Below are 26,512 nucleotides of genomic sequence, written 5' to 3'. Positions count from 1 at the left end.
TTCAGTACCTTAACAATTCAGGAGAAATGTGAAATTAAGTGCCCATCAGTTGAATCTCATAATGGAAAGAGCCGCTAAATAAAATACAAAGGCCCGCATATTTTTTGATAATTTATCCAGTATCCCTGCGTTCTTCTCTCGATCTCCTCACAGTCTGTATTAGATTAATGTGTTTCAAAGACAATTCCATCAGCTGGGGCAACAAGATGGATTTAAAATAAGAACAGTAAATGTTGTTCATGAGAAGAAGGAGCCATTGCTAGAATGTTTTCAAACCATAATGGAATCTGAAACATCTAACATCATAATAAATGAGGCAAGCGCCCTGGTGCGTACTCTTGAATATCCTGAATCCAATTTCTGGCTCCGTTATTTTTTTCATTTATTGATGTATCATGTAGGCCTATATATATTATACAACCAACTACAACATCGCCAGTTAGATATTTCTAAGGTTCAAATCTGCATATAAAAATTAAATTATGGTTTATTTCACGACACTCGCAACTGCAGGGATTATATCAGCGTCGCCGGTGTGCCGGAATTTTGTCCGCAGGATTCTTTTAAATGCCAGTAAATCTACTGACATGAGCCTGTCTCATTTAAACACAAGTTACAAGATAAGGCGCATGGAACTAATCTTTAAATAAAGTAAGTTGCTTGGTTTATTTTTGTATGCAGCCCCCCTTAATTCAATACCCACGAGCCGCCACTGGTATGGATCACGGGACCTTTGGCTGAACGCACCAATGCTCTACCGACTGTGTTACCCAAGAACAAGTCTCAATTTTTCCCTTTATTTCCACACACCTCAAGTGGGCTGATAAGACGCCACAAACCCAACTTTGCTTGCACACAAACTCTGTGTGACTTGGATTATGATTTTCTGTTAACGCACCTAGAACCTAGATCAGGCGTCTCAAGGCCAACGCATAAAAGTTGTTACAGAGAGCAAATGTAGATAGCGTAGTCAGCTGAAGCGATAAGCGCAATACCCGAAGATAGCCGATCGCTGATTCATGTCACACGCATGAGTGAGCTAAGTTGTAACTGTCGCGGGAGAAATTCCACAAAGCTGCACTTTTGAGTTGTACTGTCACGATAAACAGTTGTTTTCGGAAGGAATAAAATTTCGTAAGTAGTTTGCGGTAGTAGTAGTAGTAGTAATAATAATAATAACAATAATAAATTTATTTTTTAGTTATGTATTAATGAGTAAAAAGAAGACATCTGAAGCATGAAGAACCATATATGTTATGTAATTATATAATCACAAGGAACTGGCCACCCTACCCCATTATCTCCTGGCCTAGTTGTCTCATAAGTGGTGCCTTGTTGGTATCATTTGTGAGGTTCAGACGTGTCTTCGGACAGTTGACTAGACGACAACAATACTTCATTTCTAGTAAATGGTTTTTGGTACCTCTCTTTGTTCTAAGTTTATACGATATTTAATAAAATAAAATTCAATTAAATAATAATAATTAAATTACAATTAAACTTGTTGATTGTTAACGTAGGTATTCTTACGACACGTCGATATTAATATATTAATTAAATAATAGTTAAATAATATGTGTCGTAATGTTTTCAATAATTAACAATAACCAAAACATCTTAGAAATTCACAATTATTTTAAGTTAGAATTATTCAAATCTTAAATCTGGTCTCAAATTATTTTCTCAAGTCCTTCTGTACTTCATTATGTTTGTTAACTGGTCTTGATTCAAATTAGGTAACAATTTTAAATTAATGAAGTGGTATCAGTTACCCACTGAAACTTGCGATTTCCACTTTGCCTATAAAAGCTTTTATTTCTTCATACATATGCTGTAATAAGGACATTCTTTCCTCTGAGATGGAGACAACATCGTAGCGGTTGCAGATATCTACACAATCTACTATATAACAACAAGTTTGTTGTTTGCCCTTATAAGGGATTGAACAAAAAATACGTACTGGTTACATGTTCTGTCCATGGGTAGGTCTTTCACTGGAAATCCAGCATTTTCCAATTTTACGTACCGGTATCTTGGCATGGATGTAAAATTAAGTAATATTCATTATGATCAACATTATTATTATTATTATTATTATTATTATTATTATTATTATTATTATTCATTCATTCATTCATTCCAAGGCTCAATAATACTCGTCCAGGAGTAAAAAATTATAAGCCTATTCGGAATGGGCGCAATAAAATATAACTAATACAGAGTATAGACACCTTTCCCATCCATCCTAGAAATTGCATCATCTTCACCTCTCCGAGTCCTGTGAGCATGAGTCACTGCGCAGTTGTCTCTTTTCCTCACGTATTGACCAATAATATCATGCCACTGAACGGAATGGTTATTCCCCACGTTTCCCAAGCTTGCCATCCCGACGCCTAGCAAATTGTGTCCTGCCAAAAATACCGTGTCTATTGGTAGACGTGAAATTTCATGGTCTGAAAGGTCATAATGTAGTCGTTGGGAGTATCCCTCTATTTTTATCTTATTCCTGGAGTTTGAAAGTGGTTTACGTAGTTCATCAACGTTGCTGTATGACGAAGAGAAATCAAACGATGCGGTCAATGATTTCAACCGGAGATACACGAACTGCTCCCGCATCTTATTACACTCTTACATTAAAAATAGAGAGAGAGAGAGCGAGAGAGAGAGAGGAGGAAGTGTTCCGAGAAGGCCCTATTGAGACGTCTGACCTAGATCATAAGTGATCAGGGCCAAAGACTTTTTATAGTTTGGGTTAGTACCTACAGTGACGTATATGTAAATCTGGCTTTAATGTATAGCTCCCCGTGAAGTAGGCTTGAATAATTTCAAGGGAAAAATTGTTCTGGGGCCTCTTACTATTACTCCAATGCAATTGCAATTCCTATTTTTCTTCTTCTTCCCTTTTTATGATGAATTTGAAGATATATTATAAATACCAGGTCTCCTTGAACCCTTGCCGAATCGTAACTATCTCAAGTTACTATGTAGATGGCTCTGACTGAATGCAATTCCATCAGAGCTATAACGTGATTTCTTTTGCATTTTTGCTAGATGGTAGCATCCAGAAATTGATATGAATGCATTAGGCTGATCAATTTGTTGAATGTGATCACGGTTCCAATAAACTGTCCACAGTAAATGTGATTATGGATCACGTACCTCAATTAGGAAATTTCTGTCCTAGTGTATTTGCACGACTGTTGGCAGTTCTGTATTACATTAGCAGATAAGAATTCACGTTGGTTCATGTCTGATCATGTGTTGTGCAGGTGGTGGGGAGTCCGGTGCATCCCTATTCTCTACCTATCAGCCTCTCGGTGTCCTGTTCGAGTGTAGAGAGGTTGTGAAATTGTTAGACGTCTTTAGAAGAGCGAAATACTGTAAGTAAATACTTTGAATTGTTCCTTAATCAAAAGAAATAGGCTTATGTTTAAATTTAATGTACTCTTTGATTAAAGTAGGTACGTAATATTCTATTGAGTTCGTTTATGAAGGTATTATGTTCTTGCAATCCAGTTATGATCAGTTTGGTGTTGCACAGAAGATACACTATGTTAAGTTTTTTGTGACGACTTGTATTTGATAGATTGAGACAGGACTCAAGGAACCGAACAACAAGTTTGTTGTTTGCCCTTATAAGGGATTGAACAAAAAATACGTCCTGGTTACATGTTCTGTCCATGGGTAGGTCTTTCACTGCAAACCCAGCATTCTCCAATTTTACGTACCGGTATCTTGGCATGGATGTAAAATTAAGTAATATTCATTATGATCAACATTATTATTATTATTATTATTATTTATTCATTCATTCATTCATTCATTCCAAGGCTCAATAATACTCGTCCAGGTGTAAAAAATTATAAGCCTATTCGGAATGGGCGCAATAAAATATAACTAATACAGAGTATAGACACCTTTCCCATCCATCCTAGAAATTGCATCATCTTCACCTCTCCGAGTCCTGTGAGCATGAGTCACTGCGCAGTTGTCTCTTTTCCTCACGTATTGACCAATAATATCATGCCACTGAACGGAATGGTTATTCCCCACGTGTCCCAAGCTTGCCATCCCGACGCCTAGCAAATTGTGTCCTGCCAAAAATACCGTGTCTGTTGGTAGACGTGAAATTTCATGGTCTGAAAGGTCATAATGTAGTCGTTGGGGGGGGTATCCCTCTATTTTCATCTTATTCCTGGAGTTTGAAAGTGGTTTACGTAGTTCATCAACGTTGCTGTATGACGAAGAGAAAACAATAGAAATTCTTGTGAGTAAATGATTGTTTCATTGTGTGGTGATGACAGACTGAAACTTATATTAAATGAGGTTATGTTTTTGTTTACGTTCTTAACTAGTAATATTATTATTATTATTATATTTATATGTTACCTTATTCCATTATTTATTTAACAAACTGCAAGACAGCGTTTTGTAATACGATTTGGATATTTCTTTAATATCGATACCATAACACGTGATTTATCATTGAAGTATCAAAAAGCAGGTTTTGGGCATGGGGTTGTGAAGTGTTTTTATAGCATGAGGCTGAAAAAGTAGACTCTGTAATAAAGATAGATTTCAGTGTAATGTAGCACTGACAATATTTTTTGTAGCTTGTATATATTTTGTTGTAACACGGTTACACATTTTGCAAATACGAAACGGGAAAAAAATTACGAACAAGTACATTACAAAACTATTGTGACATTTACATAATTTACGTATTGGATTTGGTACACAAAGGAAGTAGGCCTAATCGTAACAGCAAGTGAATAAAAACTTCGTGTAGTGAGTGCAATGGTCTTATTTAGACGATGCAATTCTACACGTCATAAAATTGGTAAGCTAGCATGTTGTGAGATTGTACATTACTATTTTTTTAAACATTTAAGTTCGGCCTAAACCAATAGCGTAGAATAATATGCACATTTAATTGTAATTAATTTTATTTCATTTTTCTGAATGTTACACATAGATTAAAAATGAATTACCAGTAATTGGACAAAATAGGTTATGTGTAATAACACTATTTTGTAGTTTTCACAAGTTTGAAAAAAACGGTACCGGTTACCAGTAATGATTTCTCAGGATTTTGTATGCAATCTTGACCATTTCATATTATGTAAGGTAAAGTATAATATTATACTTTACCTCCCATTCATATTCCCCATCACATAAATAGTTAAATTCAGTATAAGATAAAACTTAGAGAACTTCAATAGAGCTTGCTCCTTACCAAGATTCAGGTTGCATTGTTTTCGCTTGATAAGAAATACTTTGAATAACAACCAAAAGATTTTTTTTTTTTTTTTTTTTCAATGACAAACGTCCGTAACTTGTCATTAATTGCCCTGACCCTATGAGTATGCTCATAGATGTTAATAGTGCCGAGAAGCATAGTTGTGCACCACAGGCAGTGAATCTACATTACACACAATTGGTGATGATGTTGGAGAATTTTTTTATATGTTACACGGCAATCAGAATATCTGGAGAAAACCCTGTGTGTCTTCTTGTCCATGAGCTTGCCCAACACAAGTTATAAATTTAGGATGAAGTGGGATTCCAACCCTGGCCCTCTGACTTATAAACCCAACATGCTAGCACTGAGCCGTCAAGGCCGTAGCCACCACCTTCTTTTGGTGGTTCGAATGTGTGACATGGCTCAGGAATAGCCATTTTCATGGTCAAGACATGATAATATACCATCCACGTTTAATGGATGTCTAAAAGCTGTTTTATTTTTCCTTATCATAGAAACGCAGAATAAATATGGGAAATGCGTGTTATTATTCGGTTGAAAAGCTTTTGTCATCTAGTCTGCTGTCAAAAAATCTGAAAGTTAGAATTTATAAAGCAGTTATCGGTAATTTATAAAACAGTTACATTACCAGTAAGTTGTTCTGTATGGTTGTGAAACTTGGACTCTCACTTTGAGAGAGGAACAGGAGGTTCTTAAGAAAATATTTTGGGACTAAGAGGGATAAAGTTACAGGGGGATGGAGAGAGTTACACAACGTAGAACTGCACACATTTTATTCTTCGCCTGACATAATTAGGAACATTAAATCCAGACGCTTCAGATGGGCAGGGCATGTAGCACGTATGGATGAATCCAGAAATGCATGTAGAGTGTTAGTTGGGAGACAAGAGTGAAAAGGACCTTTGGGGAGGCCGAAACGTAGTTGGGAGGATAATATTAGGTCAATGTAGAGTATCCACCGCCCACTGAACGAATATTGGTTAAACGAGCGTTGAGCGACTTTCGCCGATTTTGGAATAGACACCGACGCACTTAGGTTAGGTTAAGGCTTTTATTATCCCGTCAAGATGGTTTAGGATTAGTGTAAAACTGGCCTATGTCTCCTATAGTGGGCGGGACATAAGTAACATTCACCTAATATTAAAATGGATTTGAGAGAAGTGGGATGGGTGAATGTAGAGTATCCAACGCCTACTGAACGAATATTTCACTTTTATCACTGCCAATGTTGCGCTATAATCATATATGCAAGGTAGGCTATAACAAAAACCTAAACTAACCAAACCTAACCTGTCAAAGAAGCAACAAGTTATACTAAATATGTGTAAAATTGGCCTATGTCTCTATAGTGGGCGGGACATAAGTAACATTGACCGTGGGATGTGAAAGTAGAGACTGGATTAATCTTGCATAGTATAGGGACCAATGGTTGGGTTATGTGAGGGCTGCAAAGAACCTGCGGGTTCCTTAAAAGCCATAAGTAATTAAGTTAAGTAATAAGTGTCATATAGTTGTCTCCAATATCAAACATTTCTATGTATATACATTTAAATGGGTCTGATATATTAATTTTTGTATAAGTGATATTTTTAATGTAAAGTTCTTCCTGTATGTAGGACTAGCTAGAAGTGGTGAACTTCCAAAAAATCGTTCCATTAATTAATACAACTTTGCTACACAAACAAAATTGCTAATCATTTAAAGGAATCATCATCATCATCATTGGCATTACGGCCCTTGTAGTTTGGCCTTCGCCTCCCTCAGAACAGCAGACCAATCACTCCTGTCTGATGCTCGTGTTCTCCATCTTCTAATTCCAGCTTTTGTTAGGTCAGCCTGAACGTCATCCAGCCATCTCAATTTAGGTCGTCCGACTTTCCTTCTTCCTACTGGCAATGCATCTAGTAGAGCTTTGGGTGTGCGATTGTTCTCCATCCTGGCTACGTGTCCCAGCCACTCTAACCTTCTGAGTTTTATGTCAACAACAATGTTAGTACAGTGAAACCTCTTCAAGACGGAAGTGACATGGTCCTAATTTTTTTTCCATTGTGGACAGGTTTCCGTATTATTCAGGTGTGGCATTAAAATGGAATATTTTGTCATTCATATACATGAAAAACAAAATGGCATGCCGCAAACTGCAAGAAGTACAAAATATTCCATTTAACACTAATCACATTAAATCAGTTTCTGTCGCTTATTATGTCGGTGAATCATCTTGATTAAAATCTCATTTTCTGTATCAATATTATCGTAACTCACTCATTAGTCATTAAACATTACTAAAGTTTACTAATCTCATTTTATTTAATGTCTAACACTATACTCTAATACTGTACTGCATATCACTGCACATTATTAATTAATTAGACTAGGAGCCATCTATTAGAAGCCTTGAATTCTGGTTTATTTAATTTCTTTCCCAGTTCAATAGCTTGCTTTGCAGAATAGATCCAGAAATTGGCTTGTTCTTTGAAAGGTTATGAAGAACCCACTCCCAAAACAGTTAATTTATTTTCACATAAACAATTGCTTTCTGGTTCCCTTTGTGTCACCAATATTGGCCACACGCCACTCACTCATTATGATCTTTATTTTTTAAAGTGTCACAACTGAGTTTTCCACAACTGTACTTCAATATTATTTCACATAGGCTTGTTTCTAATTTTCCTTTATCTCGATAACTTTTACTTCATCACTTAATGTTAATGCCACATTTTATTTTTTTTTACCTGGAAAACACTACACTTGCACTCTGTTTAGCTACGACAGTATACGGGTGTGAAGCATTGAAAATCTTTGAAGGGACTCGTCTGCCTAGTCAACAGGGTAATAAAATTTATGACCGATAGGCCAACACACCCTCTTACCCTCTAAAATTTTGCAAAGAAAATTTGTTTTTATCTTAGTGACCTACATATTTCGTATATTCCTTGAAATTACACGCTGTTTCAAAATATAGTTACAAAATATAGTGTGTCCAAAATATTGTTTCCATTTTGAACAGTAGCAGATAACTTAGTTTCCGTTTCCGCGTTGGACAGTTTCCGTTTTATTCAGGAAAAATTACACATAATACATATAAATTTTGTCGGGACCAATAAACTGTTCCGAAATAGACAGGATTCCGGATTATTCAGGTTCCGATTTGAACAGGTTTCACTGTATCTGTATATAATTCATATAACTCAGCATTTGTTTTGGGTGAATGTAGAGTATCCAACGCCCACTGAACGAATATTTCATTTTTATCACTGCCAATGTTGCGCTATAATCGTATATGCAAGGTAGGCTATAACAAAAACCTAAACTAACTAAACCTAACCTGTCAAAGAAGCAACAAGTTATACTAAATATGTGTAAAATTGGCCTATGTCTCTATAGTGGGTGGGAAATAAGTAACATTGACCAAGATCTTTATTGCCCTTTCAGATAGAGTCCAGGTTTCACATTTAAAGGAATCACAGGCAGCTATTGATTGTCTGCATTTCAGGAAATGGAGGACGAAGAGAGGCAAGAGGACTTCAAGCCTCGGCCATATCAAGAACTGCTCATGAACAGTGCCAAGGAACATAATACCATAGTGTACCTTCCAACAGGTTCCGGCAAGACCTTCATAGCTGTAATGCTTATCAAGCATATGTCTTCTGATCTGGATAAGTGAGTCTTTTGTGAAATCTCTTATACAGTAATTAGATTCTTAGTCTGTTTTATTCCAAAATCTGACCATAAAGATGTCATTTTTCCACCCATCCAAAAGAGGAAATGAATATGATGTTCATCATAATGAATTCATTATTATTCGTATACAGGTGTGGGCAGGGGCGGCTCGTCCTTAAGAGCTGCGGAGCTGCAGCACTCCCTGCTTTGACAGGAAAATAAAAATAATATTGATTTTAATTTTTAGAAGAATTGTTACAGCTTTTATTGGTAAATTGCTTTATATTTAATCTGGCCAGGAATATGTACTATTATCTTATGCATAATCTTTTTGCGCGTCGACTGTATTGGAATTGACACTGCATTCAAAGTCGTCTTTGGATCTGCAGGGTGGTCAGGGGGTAGAGAGGTGAAGGGAAGCAGAGGGAAACTGCTGCTGTTCAAAACCCATATCTCGCTGCAGTGGCTTGCTGAGCCAGGCCACAAGGGATCTTTCCTCTCCTCCCATGTCGCTATTGTAATGCTGCGTCAAATGGATTCTCTATTCCCTTGAAACTTAATGACAAAATTTTTATTTTCTTTTCACATACTTATTGTTGTAGAATCTTATCGAGTTAATATAATGAAATTAATATTCTCTTTTGCCTTATTATTACGTATATATCCATCCTCCAGCAGAACCTAATATTTGCCTTAACTCAAAATGATTGCACGAGTAGAATCCTTTTGATATAGCACGTAAAATACGAAAGAGACTTCTTTTCCAGTTTTAGAAAATTGTTGACCATCAGTGTATCCGAGTGTTGCTTTGGTGTGACGTCTTAATACCATAACTTAACCAGTGCAAATTTGCAAGCATGAGTGTGTGTGAATTACAGAATATTAATTTTATTTTTCTCAACTTTCCCTTGCGGAGAATATTGATGTAATAAAATGAAATTAAAGGGTCGTCAGTTACCCAACTTAAATCTTACTTAAGCTTCACCCAGCCGAAATAGTGCATATATGTAAGGAAGTATAACAATGAAATTTACGCTAAGCATTTGTGGTTACGTGGATGTGAACAAAAAAAAATCTGTATTTTGTTTTCCTTGCCTCTTTTTCGTTGGTGATGCTGCAAGGACTAGGAGTGGTGTGATAGATTTAGGATTTGCCCCTAAAAAGCAAAATGCACGAATCTTCGCAGTCTCACCTGAAAAATGTTGTTTCATTGACTATGTTACGCAACTCATACTGCTGTGCAATTAAATGAAATGAACAGAACAAACATTCTCAAACATAATCAAGAAATGAGAAAAAATCCTGAAATTATTTAAAAAAAAATATTGATCGTAACAAATTTTGTGGCCAATATGAACTTCCCCTTAGGGCACATGATGAAAAAACGATTCGAAGAACCCTGATGTGTTTCGTGGGTTGCTACAGTCCGTGAGTAATCTAAACGAGCCTCTCAAAAATCATTTGAAACATGCCACTGTTTAAGGTTATCCTGAGACAATTCAGAATGAACTGGTAGATTGTAAGTTGAGTGTCTGCCGATCTGAAATTCAGACTGAAATCGATGATATTAGTTTTTCTTAGGGATTAGCAAATGGTCCCACAGACATCTCCCAACTAAGTCAGGAAGTTTTGATTTTTCGATATGTAGTTAATTTATTTTTGTCCTATACTTATTAGTAATGGTATCAAGAAGTGAAATTTGTATGTACCGAAATCTACTGCAGCTCTCCCAATCCACACGTTTACGAGCCGCCACTGGGTGTGGGTGGTTAATAAATTGGGGAATATAAAAAAGAAATAGTTAAATTGACGTAGTCTAATTCTGAAGTACTTAACTATGGTATTCATTTCCAAATGAATCCAATCTTCTGTAATGATATTATTATTCATTACAGCTACTAACAACTCATTGGCGTTATATTAATGTGTGAATCGTTTCGACTGTCAATTGCATTGTTGTTTCGAGACTTCGCCTCATGGAATGAGTAAGATATTATGAAGCAGTTAACGAGAAGGCTCCTATGTACATAATATCCCAGGTGTTTTGCAGCTGCTGCCACCTTCCTAATCTGTATAGACCAGGAATGGGAAACTTCCACTCTCAGAGAGGTTAGCTTCTCCTGCTACAGCTTGCTGTTGTACTCATGCTATCTGCTCTGTTTACAATACGAGTTCCCCACCGCTGATCTCATCTGGGACATAGTAAACAAAATGAGTACAGAACTACAAATCCATTCCCTAGTTATAACATAGGACAGTCTCGATCAGTGTTTTGTCTGTTTGGATTTTTGTTCTTCTAGAAATATTTGTATCCCACAAGATTGAGTTTAGGGATGAGAAGACTTTGCCTTGTTAAATTTAAATGCAGGGAGTATAAACACAAAAATGAAATATCAAAAAAACATTCTTACAATTCCAACCATGTTTACAATAACAATCACGACCAACATAAATGTTTTCACGCAATTATAGGAATTCAATGAATCCTCTGTCTTTTTTTTTTTTTTTTTTTTTTTTTGTAAATTATATCAATAGTCTCTAAACACAAATCTTCATCTCAAACAGAAATAACTAAAATGCTCTCTCAATTAATATCACTCAATAAAAGAATTGTATTCCAATGGATACCATCCCATTGTGGAATCCTGGGAAACGAGAATGCGGATGCATTAGCAAAAAAGGGCAGCATTGCTACTTACAGACCTGTTACTAAATCTACATATTACTCTGTGAAAAGATTTATTAAATCTACATACTTAGACTTCAACAAACAAAATTTGATAACACAATGTCAAGGGAAAAAATTGAACTCTCTGCATCATAATCCACAGTTAATTCCCGATTTACCACGAAAATCGTCTGTAGCTGCATTTAGATTGGCAACAAGCCATGATTGTTTGGCCAAACACCTGCATAGACTTGGAATATATCAGTCCCCTAACTGCCCATTTTGCAACTCAAACCAAGAAATGGATTCAGAACACCTCACAATCTGTGTTTCAGTGGCTGGCCATGATAATATCTTTGAAAAATATTGGAGTGCAAGAGGTCAAATGACTTTATTGTCAAACGCCTGGCATTAGAATACAACAACATATATGTTTGGGTATATATGGTGTATTTTCCAAAAATACCACCTAAACTATATCTTATTAGAAAACTACAGTTGAAAAGTCTATTTGTAAGATTTGTAATGATTTCTTGAGTGTGAAGATTATATGAAAACATTTGTTGTTTTATTGCAGGGGGAAGCATACTTTCTTCCTTGTGAACACTGTTGCATTAGTTACACAACAGGCTCGTTATATAAAACGACACTCTCATCGACCTGTAGGAGAGTACAGCGGAGACTTGAATGTCGACATCTGGCCTCGAGAAACTTGGAGGAATGAGTTGGGGACCCACCAGGTACTGCAATCAACTTATTTAGTTTCCGAAGTGTTCCTGGTTTGTGTTACAAAGTGTCTGTGGGAATGGGAATACAGTAAAACCTGTGCAAGACGGAAGTGACATGGTCCTAATTTTTTTTCCGTTGTGAACAGGTTTCCATATTATTCGGGTGTGAAATTAAAATGGAACATTTTATCACTCTTATACATGAAAAACAAAATGGTATGCCGCAAACTGCAAGAAGTACAAAATATTCCGTTTAACACTACTCACATTAAACAGCCTTCTGTCGCTTCTTCCGTTGGTGAATCATCTTGATTAAAATATCATTTTCTGTATAAATGTTATCGTGACTCCTCATCAGTCATTAAATACTACTAAAGTTTACTAATCTCATTCAATTTAATATCTAACACTACACTATAATACTGGACTGTGTATCACTGCACATTATTATTTAATTGGACACCTGATGCTTTTCCAATTCACTGCGGGCTAAAGCAGGGAGATGCACTATCACCTTTACTTTTTAACTTCGCTCTAGAATATGCCATTAGGAAAGTTCAGGATAACAGAGAGGGTTTGGAATTGAACGGGTTACATCAGCTTCTTGTCTATGCGGATGACGTGAATATGTTTGGAGAAAATCCACAAACAATTAGGGAAAACGCGGACATTCTTGTTGAAGCAATTAGAGCGATAGGGTTGGAAGTAAATCCCGAAAAGACTAAGTATATGATTATGTCTCGTGACCAGAATATTGTACGAAATGGAACTATAAAAATTGGAGATTTATCCTTCGAAGAGGTGGAAAAATTCAAATATCTAAATGACACTCGGGAGGAAATTAAATGCAGAATAAATATGGGAAATGCCTGTTATTATTCGGTTGAGAAGCTTTTGTCATCTAGTCTTCTGTCAAAAAGTCTGAAAGTTAGAATTTATAAAACAGTTATATTACCGGTTCTGTATGATTGTGAAACTTGGACTCTCACCTTGAGAGAGGAACAGAGATTAAGGGTGTTTGAGAATAAGGTTCTTAGGAAAATATTTGGGGCTAAGAGGGATGAAGTTACAGGAGAATGGAGAAAGTTACACAACACAGAGTTGCACGCATTGTATACTTCACCTGACATAATTAGGAACATAAAATCCAGACGTTTGAGATAGGCAGGACATGTAGCACGTATGGGCGAATCCAGAAATGCATATAGAGTGTTAGTTGGGAGGCTGGAGGGAAAAAGACCTTTGGGGAGGCCGAGACGTAGATGGGAAGATAATATTAAAATGGATTTGAGGGAGGTAGGATATGATGGTAGAGACTGGATTAATCTTGCTCAGGATAGGGACCAATGGCGGGCTTATGTGAGGGCGGCAATGAACCTCCGGGTTCCTTAAAAGCCAGTAAGTAAGTAAGGAGCCATCCTTTAGAAGCATTGAATTCTGGTTTACCTAATTTCTTTGCCATTTCAATAGCTTGCTTTGTGGAATAGATCCAGAAATTGGCTTGTTCTTTGAAAGATCATGAAGAACTCACTCCCACAACAGTTCATTTATTTCCACATAAACAGTTGCTTTCTGGTTCCTTTTATGTCCCAATATTGGCCGCAAGCCACTCATTATGATCTTTATTTTTTAAAGTGTCACTCCTGAGTTTTCCACAACTGAACTTCAACATTATTTTATACACAATTTGTTTCTAATTTTCCTTTAACTCGATAACTTTTACTTCGTCACTTAATGTTAATGCCACATTTTACGCAACTTTCTTTTTTTTTTTTACCAGAAAATCACTACACTTGCGCTCTGTCTAGCTACGACAGTATACGGGTGTGAAAATCTTTGAAGGAACTAGTCTGTCTAGTCATCAGGGTAATAAAATTTATGACGGACAGGCCAACACACCGTCGTACCCTCTAAAATTTTGCAAAGAAAACTTGTTTTTATCTCAGTGACCTACATATTTCGTATATTCCTTGAAATTACATGTTGTTTGAAAATATAGTTTACATTAAAGCAGTATGCCCAAAATATTACTTCCGTTTTGAACAGTAGCAGGTAATTTCTGTTTCCGCATTGGACAGTTTCCATTTTATTCAGTAAAAATTATACAGAATACATACGAATTTTGCCGGGACCAATAAATTGTTCCGAAATAGACAGGATTCCGGATTATTCAGGTTCCGATTTGAACAGGTTTCACTGTACATACTTTGTGTATGTAAACTATGCCAAGGTTGTCTCTAATTGAACAGTCTGTTGAAATAGAGATAATAGAGTTATGAAGCTTGAGTTGTGAGGGTACTAGGAACAATAGACTGTGCTGATACTATTTCGAATTGTCTGTGATGAGGCGATAGTAGCGATCCTAGTGGTTAGCAACTATCTATGGATGCATATTTACTACGTATTGAGCTTCGTGACTGTATACACTGACTGTGGTAATAGACTGTGCCATGGAGATTCATAAGCTGTGCCACAAAGAATATGATAAACTCGATGTTGAACTACTGTCTTTCCATTGACTTGTTCTTAAGTTGGTATCATCTAAACATAAAGTCAGAACACTTAACCAACTAACCAGATTTGTGAAACAACCCTGGTAAAGTAGTGAAAGCAAATTCCATTTATTTTGTCACAAAACTGGTACTGCAAAATAGTTTAAATAGACTTATCAAAAATGTATACAATGGAATCTTGTAATACTGGAAAATTCTTACAAGGTAGGCTTACCAAATGATAATAGATTTTTGCAACGATTTTTCCACCATACATTCCGTTTGAAAGAGTGAAACAAATTACGAAATATAAAGAATACTGTTGTTTGGGATTCGTCCACAAGAGCGTCACAACACGAGGTTTTACTCACCCGGTTGAGGATTGGCCACTGTCATCTGACACACGGCCATCTGCTACGTGGCGAGCCTCAGCCAGAGTGTGATATGTGCCGTGTTCCACTTATGGTGGAACATTTTTTATTGCATTGCAGAAAATATGACCATGTCCGCCGGCAATATGGAATTCGGCTGACATTACATGACGCTCTTGGAAATGATTTTAATTGTACAAATGCAGTTCTGAGATTTTTATCGAATACAGGACTGGATAAGGTGATTTAGTTTTTTATTGGCCCGTTTTACTTATCCTCCGGACCCTTTACATCCAGAGGTTACATTTGTTGTTTTATATTTAATTTTACATTGTTGACATTTCGGACTTTATACATCCGAATATTTTATAAACTTTTATTGTTTTTGAAATGTGATACACAATTTATCTCTGGTGGCCTTATAACTTGACCAAAACTACTTCCGATTTGACAGTTTACAGAGAAGGGGGAGCAGTGTTGTCATGTTGCCCATCTTTTGTGTAAGCGAGCGCGCTGCCGATAGAGTGCAGTAATGAATGGATCACATGAACACATACATTTCTAACCAATTTGTTGAACACTAGGCATTAAAATTTCTGTACATTATTATTTTTATTAGTCTATTATAATTATGGTGGTGGTGGTATTTTTCAATGTAAATACCATTAGAAAAGCGTGGAAAGGACTGTAAACTGTAAAAATAGGTTTAAATTTAATACAAAGCCTCTACTTTTATGAGTGTCGGTGTTCTTCAATGTAATATTGTTAGAAAGGCGTTGAAAAAATTGTAAACTATAAAAATGTGCATGATTAAAAATCTGCACGGCCTTTTTATTTTCCAATATCGACAACAGGCTCTTATTAATTTTAACACAAGCAGCAGTTCTCATTACGACTTGCGCCAAAGGTAAAAGAGACCCGCCATTATCTTTTTCCCTCTCAAAATACTCTCTTACATAACACACCATCTCTCACGCTTGACTCTTTAATGGGGCATCTTGTACTCGTACAATATTCTTTGTTCTCCGCCTGCCTTTCCTTCCTTCCAACATTGCACAAGTCACCTGTTTAGAAACTCTCGCAGAAACTAGAAAACACACACTAGCCACACACTCCACCAATGACAACGAAGATAATACATGTAATATAATTTAAACACAATAATTATCGATACACTAAAACAATAATACAAGTAAATGATATTTTTAATTCACACAAAGCATGCGCTAACCAGCCAACTCAAAGTCATTCCGGGCACTGTATTCACCACTAGGCCTTGGTATTCACGTGCAACTTGTAAACATAGACAGGGCAACACCGTCCTGTTACTATGGTTACACGTCTCTTGTGATTGGTTGATTTGAATGGTTGCCATGGTAACATGCTAAAGGCGCCATTTGTCAGGTCGGAAGTTGTTTTGGACAGACCATAGTTTTATTATTTTATTTGTTCGTTTTGAATACCACTTAGTGTCGTAGAATTGCTTACTTTTATGATTCTGTACAAATCAGCTTGTGTATACTGCATTTGTGTACCTCGTTTTACCATGACAACGCTTTTTAGTTTATTTAGCACTCTGATTGTTATATTATTTATGTCTTTGCTTTATTAAGAATTTTAAATACGGGCACAAATAGCCATAGTAGCTGACGCACCCTTTTTAAACCCTACTACTACTACTTCCATTTGAAATAACAAACCTCCCTGTAAATTTCTACATCCGGAGAAAGCTTAGTTTTCGAGATACGATTTTTTTTCAAATTTTTAAATTCAGAGCTATAACAGCTAATGCAAACAGTGCTGTGCTAGACACATGTGCGCGCGAAACTGTTTTTAGTTTTTATGGGTATAGAATAAGATGTTTTCTTAGAACTCTCCAAACTGTACTATACCTTATTGAAAGATGCCTGGCCACCTGATTAACACTAGTAATTCCATAATAATTATTATTCTTACTTATTCCATTAGTTGTCTGAAGGACCTCACCAGCAATGACATCATTGATTACCTTTGATCTTTCAGATTCTTCTTATCAACAGAACCAGTTTCTTAAAGCCTATGTTCTAATGGGTCTAAATTTTCTCAGACCTTGAGATACCCTTCTGTTGCTTCCATAATAGCATTGGATCAGCTGTAATGATAATACCATGGCTTGAAATTTCAAAATTCTTGTAGCAGTAGACCTGCTAATAAAATTATCAGTGTTTCACTCAACAAAATGGTAACTATGTAAATATAAAAAGTAACAAATGAAAAACCTTTGTATGCTCATCACAGTTTCTTTCCTATTTTAAATATTATAATACTTCAAAGTTTTAAGTGATTTCAGAATGACCTTATACATTCAAGTAGACTGAATTCTTCTTTTTATTGTGTTAATGTTCAAAAGCAAACTTATTAAGCATTTTGTTACTGCGTAGAGTAGGTTTAATTTTTACTTAATCATTAAAAGAAATGCTTCTCTCTTCTTAACTTTTACAATAAACTGTCTAGCTTTTATTAATCAGTTAATCTTTTAGTACTTTGATTTTTATTATATTTGTAAATTTAATATTAATTGTAATTATAATTGTAATTGTATTCTTAATATTGTAGTTGTAATCTCCTGGTAGAGGGGAAGAGAAGGCCTGATGGCCTTATCTCTACCAGGTTAAATAAATAAATAATGTCTCTAATTGAGTAGTTTGAATTTTGTTGTTATTGGTTTGTTAGTGCAATGTCTGTGCTGCGTCCACATTAACACATTGCAATAGATTGAATTCTGTACTTAAAAGATTTTTAGTGTCCTGGGTTTCACATCTAAGTTATAACAGAAATTGACATTAAGTTATGAAGTATTGTGCCGTTTATATTTCGGCACATCTTTCTTTTCCTTTTTATTTCTTTTAGATTTTTCTATCTTCATATTTTTTTCTGTTAGTTTTAATTATTCTAACTCTTCATAGTTGGCTTGTAGTTTTTTCTTTCTGATCTAGTTCTTCTTACTTCTCGTAGATGGCTTTTCTCTCAACTTTCTTTTTTTTAATGCTCCGTTTCTGTTCCTATAACCTATGATGAGTTGAGCCCGGGGGGCCAGTAATTATTTGATCCGGGGAGAATTAATTATTTTATATTAGCGCTTGCTGATTGGTCAAGACGATGGCGTGATTTAGATTTGGTCTGTGAAGCGAGTTTCATCTCGGAATGTAGCGTTAGTCTAGTGGATGGGCTCATGGAGGTCAGACGTGTGAAGGGTACAAGCTCCTACGTAGGCCGGGGATCGAACCGGGTTCGATAAGTTTACCAGGAGTTGTATTGTACACTGTGTTGTGGGATCCTGTGAAGCATCGCAGAAGATATTAGTCCAGTGGAAGGACTCGCTAAGGTTGAGGTGTGCCGGCAAGTGAGAGTGTTGCAAAGAGTACGAGCTGCTACGTAGGCCGGGGATCGAACTGGGTTCGATAAGTCTACCTGAAGCTGTATAGTACTCGGAGTGCGGCAACCTGCGGGTGAATTGCAGAAGGTATTCGGGTGGAAGTTAGCGGCGAGTTTTGGGATGCACTTATTAGCTTGAGCTGCCATCATTTTCCTGACTGATTTGCGTTCAGTCAACTGTGGTGAAATACTGGTCGGTATTTATATTTGTGGCAGATCGTTTATCTAGTTGTGAAAGACCTAAAAGCCTGCCTCAATATATCATCAGTTCAGTGAGTTGGTTTTGGCTTATGTTTAATCAAGTTTTTGCAGTAGAACGAATTTAAACAGTATGGAATCCACGAAGAAGGCACCCATTGTTGTGTGACGTCTCAGGGGTGACCAATCTGTATGTAACGGGTATGTGTGTGCTGAGTGATGGTTATGTCAAGGTTGTTTGACAAGATGGATGCCAGCGTGGGCAAACAACTACCTATGTAAGGTAATTAGCTGGATTTGGTCTACGCCACACTGTTGACAGGATATGTTATGTGCTACGAATTTATTTTGCACTAGCCGTACCCGTGCGCTCCGCTGCACCCGTTAGAAATAAATATAAAGTAATTATATAATTAAAATAGGACATTTGATCCAAGGAACATTCGTGTTTGATAGGAGGATAAATCGTTTATTATGTTACTTAATTTAAATTTAGTTAAAAAATTAAAATCCGATCATTTTGATCCAGAGACCACTCATTTGGTCATAAAAATTAGTTTAGGAAATACAGGAAACGAATATACAGAATAGCCTATCAAGTTTTCTGTGCATAAGAATCTATTTTAATCTTACCTGTCCTCGATTCACTCAGAAGTTTCTGTAATAACATTATAGCATTATGTCCATCTAGAGAAACTACACTTTCCAATGGTGAATTAATAATTAATTATACAAATCGGTTAATTTAGCTGCTGATATTACTTCATAGAAACGCAGAAACATTATCTGTAGGCTATCTTTCATAGCTTTCGATTGTTGCTGTCCAAGGCCCCTTATAGACGAAGTCATTTGTTTTTTAATTCATTACATGGCCTTAAATGGCAGTTATTTTAATTTTAAAACTCATTTATCTCATTAAATATCAGTCCTATCAAAATTTTTCAAGTAATAAAACGTATCGGAAATGATTTTTAAAGAAATTTTTGTTATGTAACATTTTTCATAAAAATCAATAATAAGCGAGATATTTCGATTTATTTAATTCAGGCCCCCTTATAACCCCCTTTTAAATAATGTATTTTGAATGCCATATAGCCTAAAATCTAAGTTACGACGAACTTAATTTATATTCCAATCTTCATCGAAATCGGTTCAGCCATTATCGCGTGAAAAGGTAACAAACATACAGACAGACAGACAGACATACAAACAAAAATTTCAAAAAAGCGATTTTCGGTTTCAGGGTGGTTAATTATATATGTTAGGACCAATTATTTTTGGAAAATCGAAAATTACCAGAAAAATTTCGGCTACAGATTTATTATTAGTATAGATGTTCTAATAAATAGTTGTGTTTTGTAGTGAGTGTGTGTTATCACTTGAATACCTCGACACCCGGATTACCATCCTGATCATAACGATTCATGGCAGGGTTAGTTTATTATTTAATTGTCTTATTTTCCATCTAACAAGTTTAGACGATTAGATAAAGAGAGAGTGTGCCCGTGTGCGGTGCAGTATATATTGTATTTCCTTGTAATCTAGTTTTTCGAATAAACAAGCTGGAGTATGATTGATTATTTATTCCATCAATATGGCTTAAGCAGTGAATTACATATGAAAGAAAACTATTGATGTATTACATCCTATTTTATCTTGATACTATCAGGTACAAGATAGAAGTATCATCTAAAATCATTAGACTGATTACGGGCAAAAAACACATCCCTTCTGCTCAACAACCCATGTACGATGATTAGACTCGCATGAGGTTGTAAGTAATTTCATACCTTCACATGGCATGTTAAAGTAATCTCCATTTCACATACCATAGATATATGTTTGTTTTCAGATACAAGAGCATTGAACATTTAACGAGAATTCCACGCGCTCCATGAAATTAGTTATACAAGCTTTTATGACTCCACATTTAATAATATAAGGTTTCAATTCTGTATATTTTTAGTATTTATATTGATTTTATTGTGCTCATCACCTTATTGGCAACAATATATTTGAGATATCCATACAAGGGGATCTACTTTATATAACTATGTAAATTCACATTGTTTTAAATTAAATTTGTTTTAACATTTTGACAGAACATTTAATGTTGGTATGGATAATTTTGTCACCATTTTAGTCTAGTCATGGCATTTTCAAATGTAAAACTTGTTTGTAATTGATTTTAGATGATACTTCTATCTTGTACCTGAAGATGTCCCATTAGGGGCGAAAACGTTAGTATCAAGATAAAATAGGATGTAATACATCAATAGTTTTCTTTCATATGTAATTCATTGCTTAAGCCATATTGACGGAATAGATAATCATATGTTGATGTATGTTATTAACACGAGGCTTAGCCGAACATTCCCAACATGAATTGTAAAAGCTAGAGTATGTTTATATTCACAGATCATGGTGATGACGTGTCAGATATTCCTGAATATGCTTAATCATGGCTACATCCAGCTGTCGGACGTGAACCTGCTCATCTTCGACGAATGCCACCACGCCGTGAACGACCAGCCGATGCGCCAAGTGATGCAGCATTTCGAACACTGTCCCCGGGACCTGCAGCCCCGGGTTCTGGGTCTGACTGCCACTCTGCTCAACAGCAACTGCAAGCCTGCGCGCGTCGTGGAGGAGGTGCAGAACCTGGAGACAACCTTCCTCAGCAAGGTGGCCACGTCAGAGAACATGTCCGTGGTGGATCTGTGAGTTGTTCATTTACTGTCTCATAGAAGTGGGGAGATAAAATAATTTAGTAGGTCTTATCTTTTGGAAGAGTTTCGCAGTTTCAGAAAAGGGTAATTATGCATAACAGCTACAGAAGTGATTTTAAATTTTATTCTTTCACAAAACCCTACATTTTTACCCCCTTTTTCAAAAACACTTAAAAACAAAAGTAGGAAAACAACGTAAACCGCAAAAACTTAATGTAATATTTTTTTTTATCAAAAACCTTAATTTTCACTCCTTTTTCAAGAGGACAAATATAAGCAGCAATAACCTAAACCCTAGATCATATATGTAACAGGTATGTCAGGGTTATAGGCTTTGAGGTTAACAACTTTTGTCAGGTTTACTACACTGCCATCTAATTGTTACATAAGGAGTTACGTCATAATACCCACTTGAATTGCATTAGCGACTGTGCTGCCATCTCGTGTTCGTTTACGGCGGACGGGTGGCGATCCTGGCGGTTGTTCTTTTCAAAGTGCTGCCGATTTTAATGTAGCGAGGAGTTATCTGTTACATATATGATCTAGGCCTAAACTAACCTAACCAAAATAGCCACACAAAGACTGAATCAATTTCACAAATTAGTCAATCAATGTCAACATGATGAACCTTGCCTTAATAATTCGTAGGATACAGGGCTGCAGCTGCTCTAAAGAATACACACATTCTCTCTTCCATTGGACATTTACACTTAAACACATATTCTCCCAAATATCCAATGATGCAACCAAACGAAAAACGTCCACAACACTAAGTTTACTATGTGCCAGAAAGGTACCAGAACAACCAACTTTCTTCCATTTCACATACTTCCGGTACCCATATTATCAAAAAAAGTGCTTTCCATACTACATTCCTTAAACAGCATTCGAAAATTCCTCCCGCTATCACTCAAGAAAATACTAGTGGAAACAGTAGTAATGCCCCACTTCGATTATTGTGATTCTCTACTGACCGACCTCAATGTCAACCAGTCACAAAGATTACAACGTGTTCATAATTCTTGTGTTCGCTTCGTCTGCGATGTCCGTCGCACTGACCACATTACCCCATCCTTCCAAACTCTAAACTGGTTACGGCTTAACGAACGTAGAAATTTTCATTCTCTTGTTCTCCTTTTCCAAGTCCTTCACGCCTCTACACCTACCTACCTTGCCTCCCGTTTCAGTTACCTGTCATCATATCATAATCTCTTCACACGCACGCAAAATAGCCGCATACTAGCCATACCAACACATAAGACATCATCGTATTCATCATCATACACTATCTCGCTTTTGCGCTTGTGGAATACCCTACCCAGTGACATCAGAGACTGTCGGAATTTAGTAGCGTTCAAAAGCAAACTTATTAAGCATTTTCTTACTGCGTAGAGTAGGTTTAATTTTTACTTAGTTAATAAAAAAAAAATTTCTCTCTTCTTAATTTTTACAATGAACTGTCTAGCTTTTATTAGTCTGTTAATTCTTTGAGTACTTTGATTTTTATTGTATTTGTAAATTCAATATTAATTGTAATTATAATTATAATTGTATTTTTTTTATATTGTAGTTGTAATCCCCTGGTAGAGGGGAAGAGAAGGCCTGATGGCCTTATCTCTACCAGGTTAAATAAATAAATAAAATAAATAAATAAATACTCTCCCGCAACTGAAGTTCAAATCCGTCTTATTTACTCTCAACTCATAGCAACACACTTCGAAAATCATGCAATCCTTAAGATTACCGTGATTCACGAAATAGTCTACAATATCCTCTTCTCTCAACTCTATACAGACAAAAAACGAAATTCTACATCCATTACAACTCACAGCGATAGACCACCTACAAGAGGAGAATAATACACGCATCAGCTACAACAAACTACAATCATACATCCATTGATTTGGAGAAATTCTAGCTCGTAACATACAGCTATCACCTAACCACAACCATGCAATCATACTGGAAAAATCATCATCCAATAAGAACACACAACGCTTTATGACTTAACCACAACCATCCAATCATACCGGAAGACACATCACCCAATAAGAACACACAACGCTTTATGACTTAACCACAACCATCCAATCATACCAGAAGACACATCACCCAATAAGAACACACAACGCTTTATGACTTAACCACAACCATCCAATCATACCGGAAGACACATCACCCAATAAGAACACAATGATTTATGACTTAACCACAACCATCCAATCATACCGGAAGACACATCACCCAATAAGAACACACAACGCTTTATGACTTAACCACAACCATCCAATCATACCGGAAGACATCACCCAATAAGAACACACAACGCTTTATGACTTAACCACAACCATCCAATCATACCGGAAGACATCACCCAATAAGAACACACAACGCTTTATGACTTAACCACAACCATCCAATCATAACGGGAGACACATCACCCAATAAGAACACACAACGCTTTATGACTTAACCACAACCATCCAATCATAACGGGAGACACATCACCCAATAAGAACACACAACGCTTTATGACTTAACCACAACCATCCAATCATACCGGAAGACACCTCACCCAATAAGAACACACAACACTTCAGCCAATCAAATCACAAAACATTAAAACTTATGCACTCAACAACATAGTCTTATAAACATGAGAAAAAAAACCAAGTTCAATTCTTCTTCATATTTAAAAAAAATCTACTCTACCTCAACTGTAACTGACCTACGCATAATATACACGTACTAATAAACGAAATTCAATACTAAACACTACCAAACCACCAAAAATAACAAAATCGCTTCTGTAGTTGTTCTGCATAATTACCCAGAACAGATAATCAAACCATCCTTTTGAAATAACTGTTGTGTGAAGTAATAATTGGGAGTTTTGGGATTGGAAAGTTATGCCCTATTCTTGTAGCCATTAATGGTTATATCAAATCGTCGCCTGAATATAAGAACTAGGTAACTCGAAATTTGCGTTTTTCAGTTACCTCTTTTATAGCATAGCAAAATTCGCACAAAATGTAATCCAGGATCTAGGTAACTGATCGAACGATACCAGCGACATCAATATAACAAATAGGTAAAAGAAAACGAGACATATTCCTTAGTGCAATAAATAAATAAATAAATAAATAGGCAATGTCACAAAATATGAAAAATCAAGTTACCTAGTTCTTGCATTCAGGCGACGAAATGTTGTATTCAAAGATGAAAAGGCAGAATAGACTGGGATTGATTGTACAACTCATAAATAACAAATCACTAGAGGTGTGAAATTATAGCCTTAATTTTTTGTACTTACAGTAAAAAAAAAGGCATTTTATAGCATTAATTATTTGAAGAAATAGCATTATTAGCTAAAACCTGTTTTGCTGTTGTATGTATTCGAGAGAAGTAAATGAAAGTAAGATATACTATAAATGGTAATGGACATACCTGATCATTGTTAGTGTCCAGTTAAATAAATATAGTTTCAATTATGATGCCAAAAAGAACTATCAAACTGAAAGAAAGAAGCACAGTTATACGTATGTTGGCAACAAGACATTTTGCTATAACAGCATGATACTGGACGAAAATTTTTTGTCTAAATTTAGTGGCAACCAGCAATTATTGTAATTTAAAAATGAAAAATGAAAATATTGCAAACACTGTCCAGGAATGATATCCATGTTCATGTGCGTACTGAAGGCTTGGAAAGTCTATGAATGTCTGCATTTGCATGGAACTGACATCCAGTACTCATCCAATGAAAAGCAATAAGTTACAAAGTTGTTGTTATGAGGTTAGGTTTCACTTGTTTCTGCTGGATATTGGATTCAGATTCCTCTATCTTGCAGTGCCAGCGCTTCCATTGCATTAGGACTCATTTCAAATCTTTCAGTATATTCATATTATAGTGATGTTTGAATGTGTTGCCAAATTTTTGCCAGAAAATATTACATCTTCTTTGATTAAATTCAATATCTTTATCTGAGTTACTAGAACTGCTGCTAAATAACATTACATTTACTTTAGTTTAACTCGTAATGGTGTCCAGTTATTCATGAAATTAATAAATACGTACATTTATTTCCTTTATGCATAATTTGTTGCACTTTTAAACTTTACACACCGAAGGACAATTCTTGAAACGTACAGCAAAGTTCGTATAGGACAGTTTCTGTCAGATGCGTTTCCAATTCACTGTGGGCTAAAGCAAGGAGATGCACTCACTATCACCTTTACTTTTTAACTTTGCTCTAGAGTATGCCATTAGGAAAGTCCAGGATAACTGAGAGGGTTTGGAATTGAACAGGTTACATCAGCTGCTTGTCTATGCGGATGACGTGAATATGTTAGGAGAAAATCCACAAACGATTAGGGAAAACACGGGAATTTTACTGGAAGTAAGTAAAGAGATAGGTTTGGAAGTAAATCCCGAAAAGACGAAGTATATGATTATGTCTCGTGACGAGAATATTGTACAAAATGGAAATTTATCTTTTGAAGGGGTGGAGCAGTTCAAATATCTGGGAGCAACAGTAACAAATATAAATGATACTCGGGAGGAAATTAAATAAAGAATTAATATGGGAAATGCGTGTTATTATTCGGTTGAGAAACTTTTATCATCCAGTCTGCTGTCGAAAAATCTGAAAGTTAGAATTTATAAAACAGTTATATTACCGGTTGTTGTTTATGGTTGTAAAACTTGGACTCTGACTTTGAGAGAGGAACATACATTAAGGGTGTTTGAGAATAAGGTGCTTAGGAAAATATTTGGGGCCAAGAGGGATGAAGTTACAGGAGAATGGAGAAAGTTACACAACACAGAACTGCACGCATTGTATTCTTCACCTGACATAATTAGGAACATTAAATCCAGACGTTTGAGATGGGCAGGGCGTGTAGCACGTATGGGCGAATCCAGAAATGCATATAGAGTGTTAGTTGGGAGGCCGGAGGGAAAAAGACCTTTGGGGAGGCCGAGATGTA

The 26,512-nt window shown here is 36.0% G+C and overlaps 1 protein-coding gene across 3 annotated transcripts in view; it reads left to right on the top strand.

The window, feature by feature from the left end:
• Positions 1 to 3,253: 3,253 nt before the first annotated feature.
• Positions 3,254 to 26,512, top strand: part of Dcr-2 (Endoribonuclease Dcr-2) — a 134,929-nt gene continuing 111,670 nt past the window's right edge. For 2 of the 3 annotated variants that reach the window (XM_069824612.1, XM_069824610.1), the window contains exons 1-4: positions 3,254 to 3,380; positions 8,757 to 8,923; positions 12,169 to 12,331; positions 21,213 to 21,514. In XM_069824612.1, the coding sequence (XP_069680713.1) occupies positions 8,760 to 8,923; positions 12,169 to 12,331; positions 21,213 to 21,514 (629 nt within the window). In that variant the 5' untranslated portion in view covers positions 3,254 to 3,380; positions 8,757 to 8,759. Of the gene's footprint in view, positions 3,381 to 4,048; positions 4,268 to 8,756; positions 8,924 to 12,168; positions 12,332 to 21,212; positions 21,515 to 26,512 lie in introns of those variants that run through there. The other variant, XM_069824611.1, reaches the window with a different exon arrangement.

The sequence above is a fragment of the Periplaneta americana genome, chromosome 4 (assembly GCF_040183065.1).
Source record: "Periplaneta americana isolate PAMFEO1 chromosome 4, P.americana_PAMFEO1_priV1, whole genome shotgun sequence".
Lineage (NCBI taxonomy): Eukaryota > Metazoa > Arthropoda > Insecta > Blattodea > Blattidae > Periplaneta > Periplaneta americana.
This window is presented reverse-complemented; position numbering and strand designations above follow the sequence as displayed.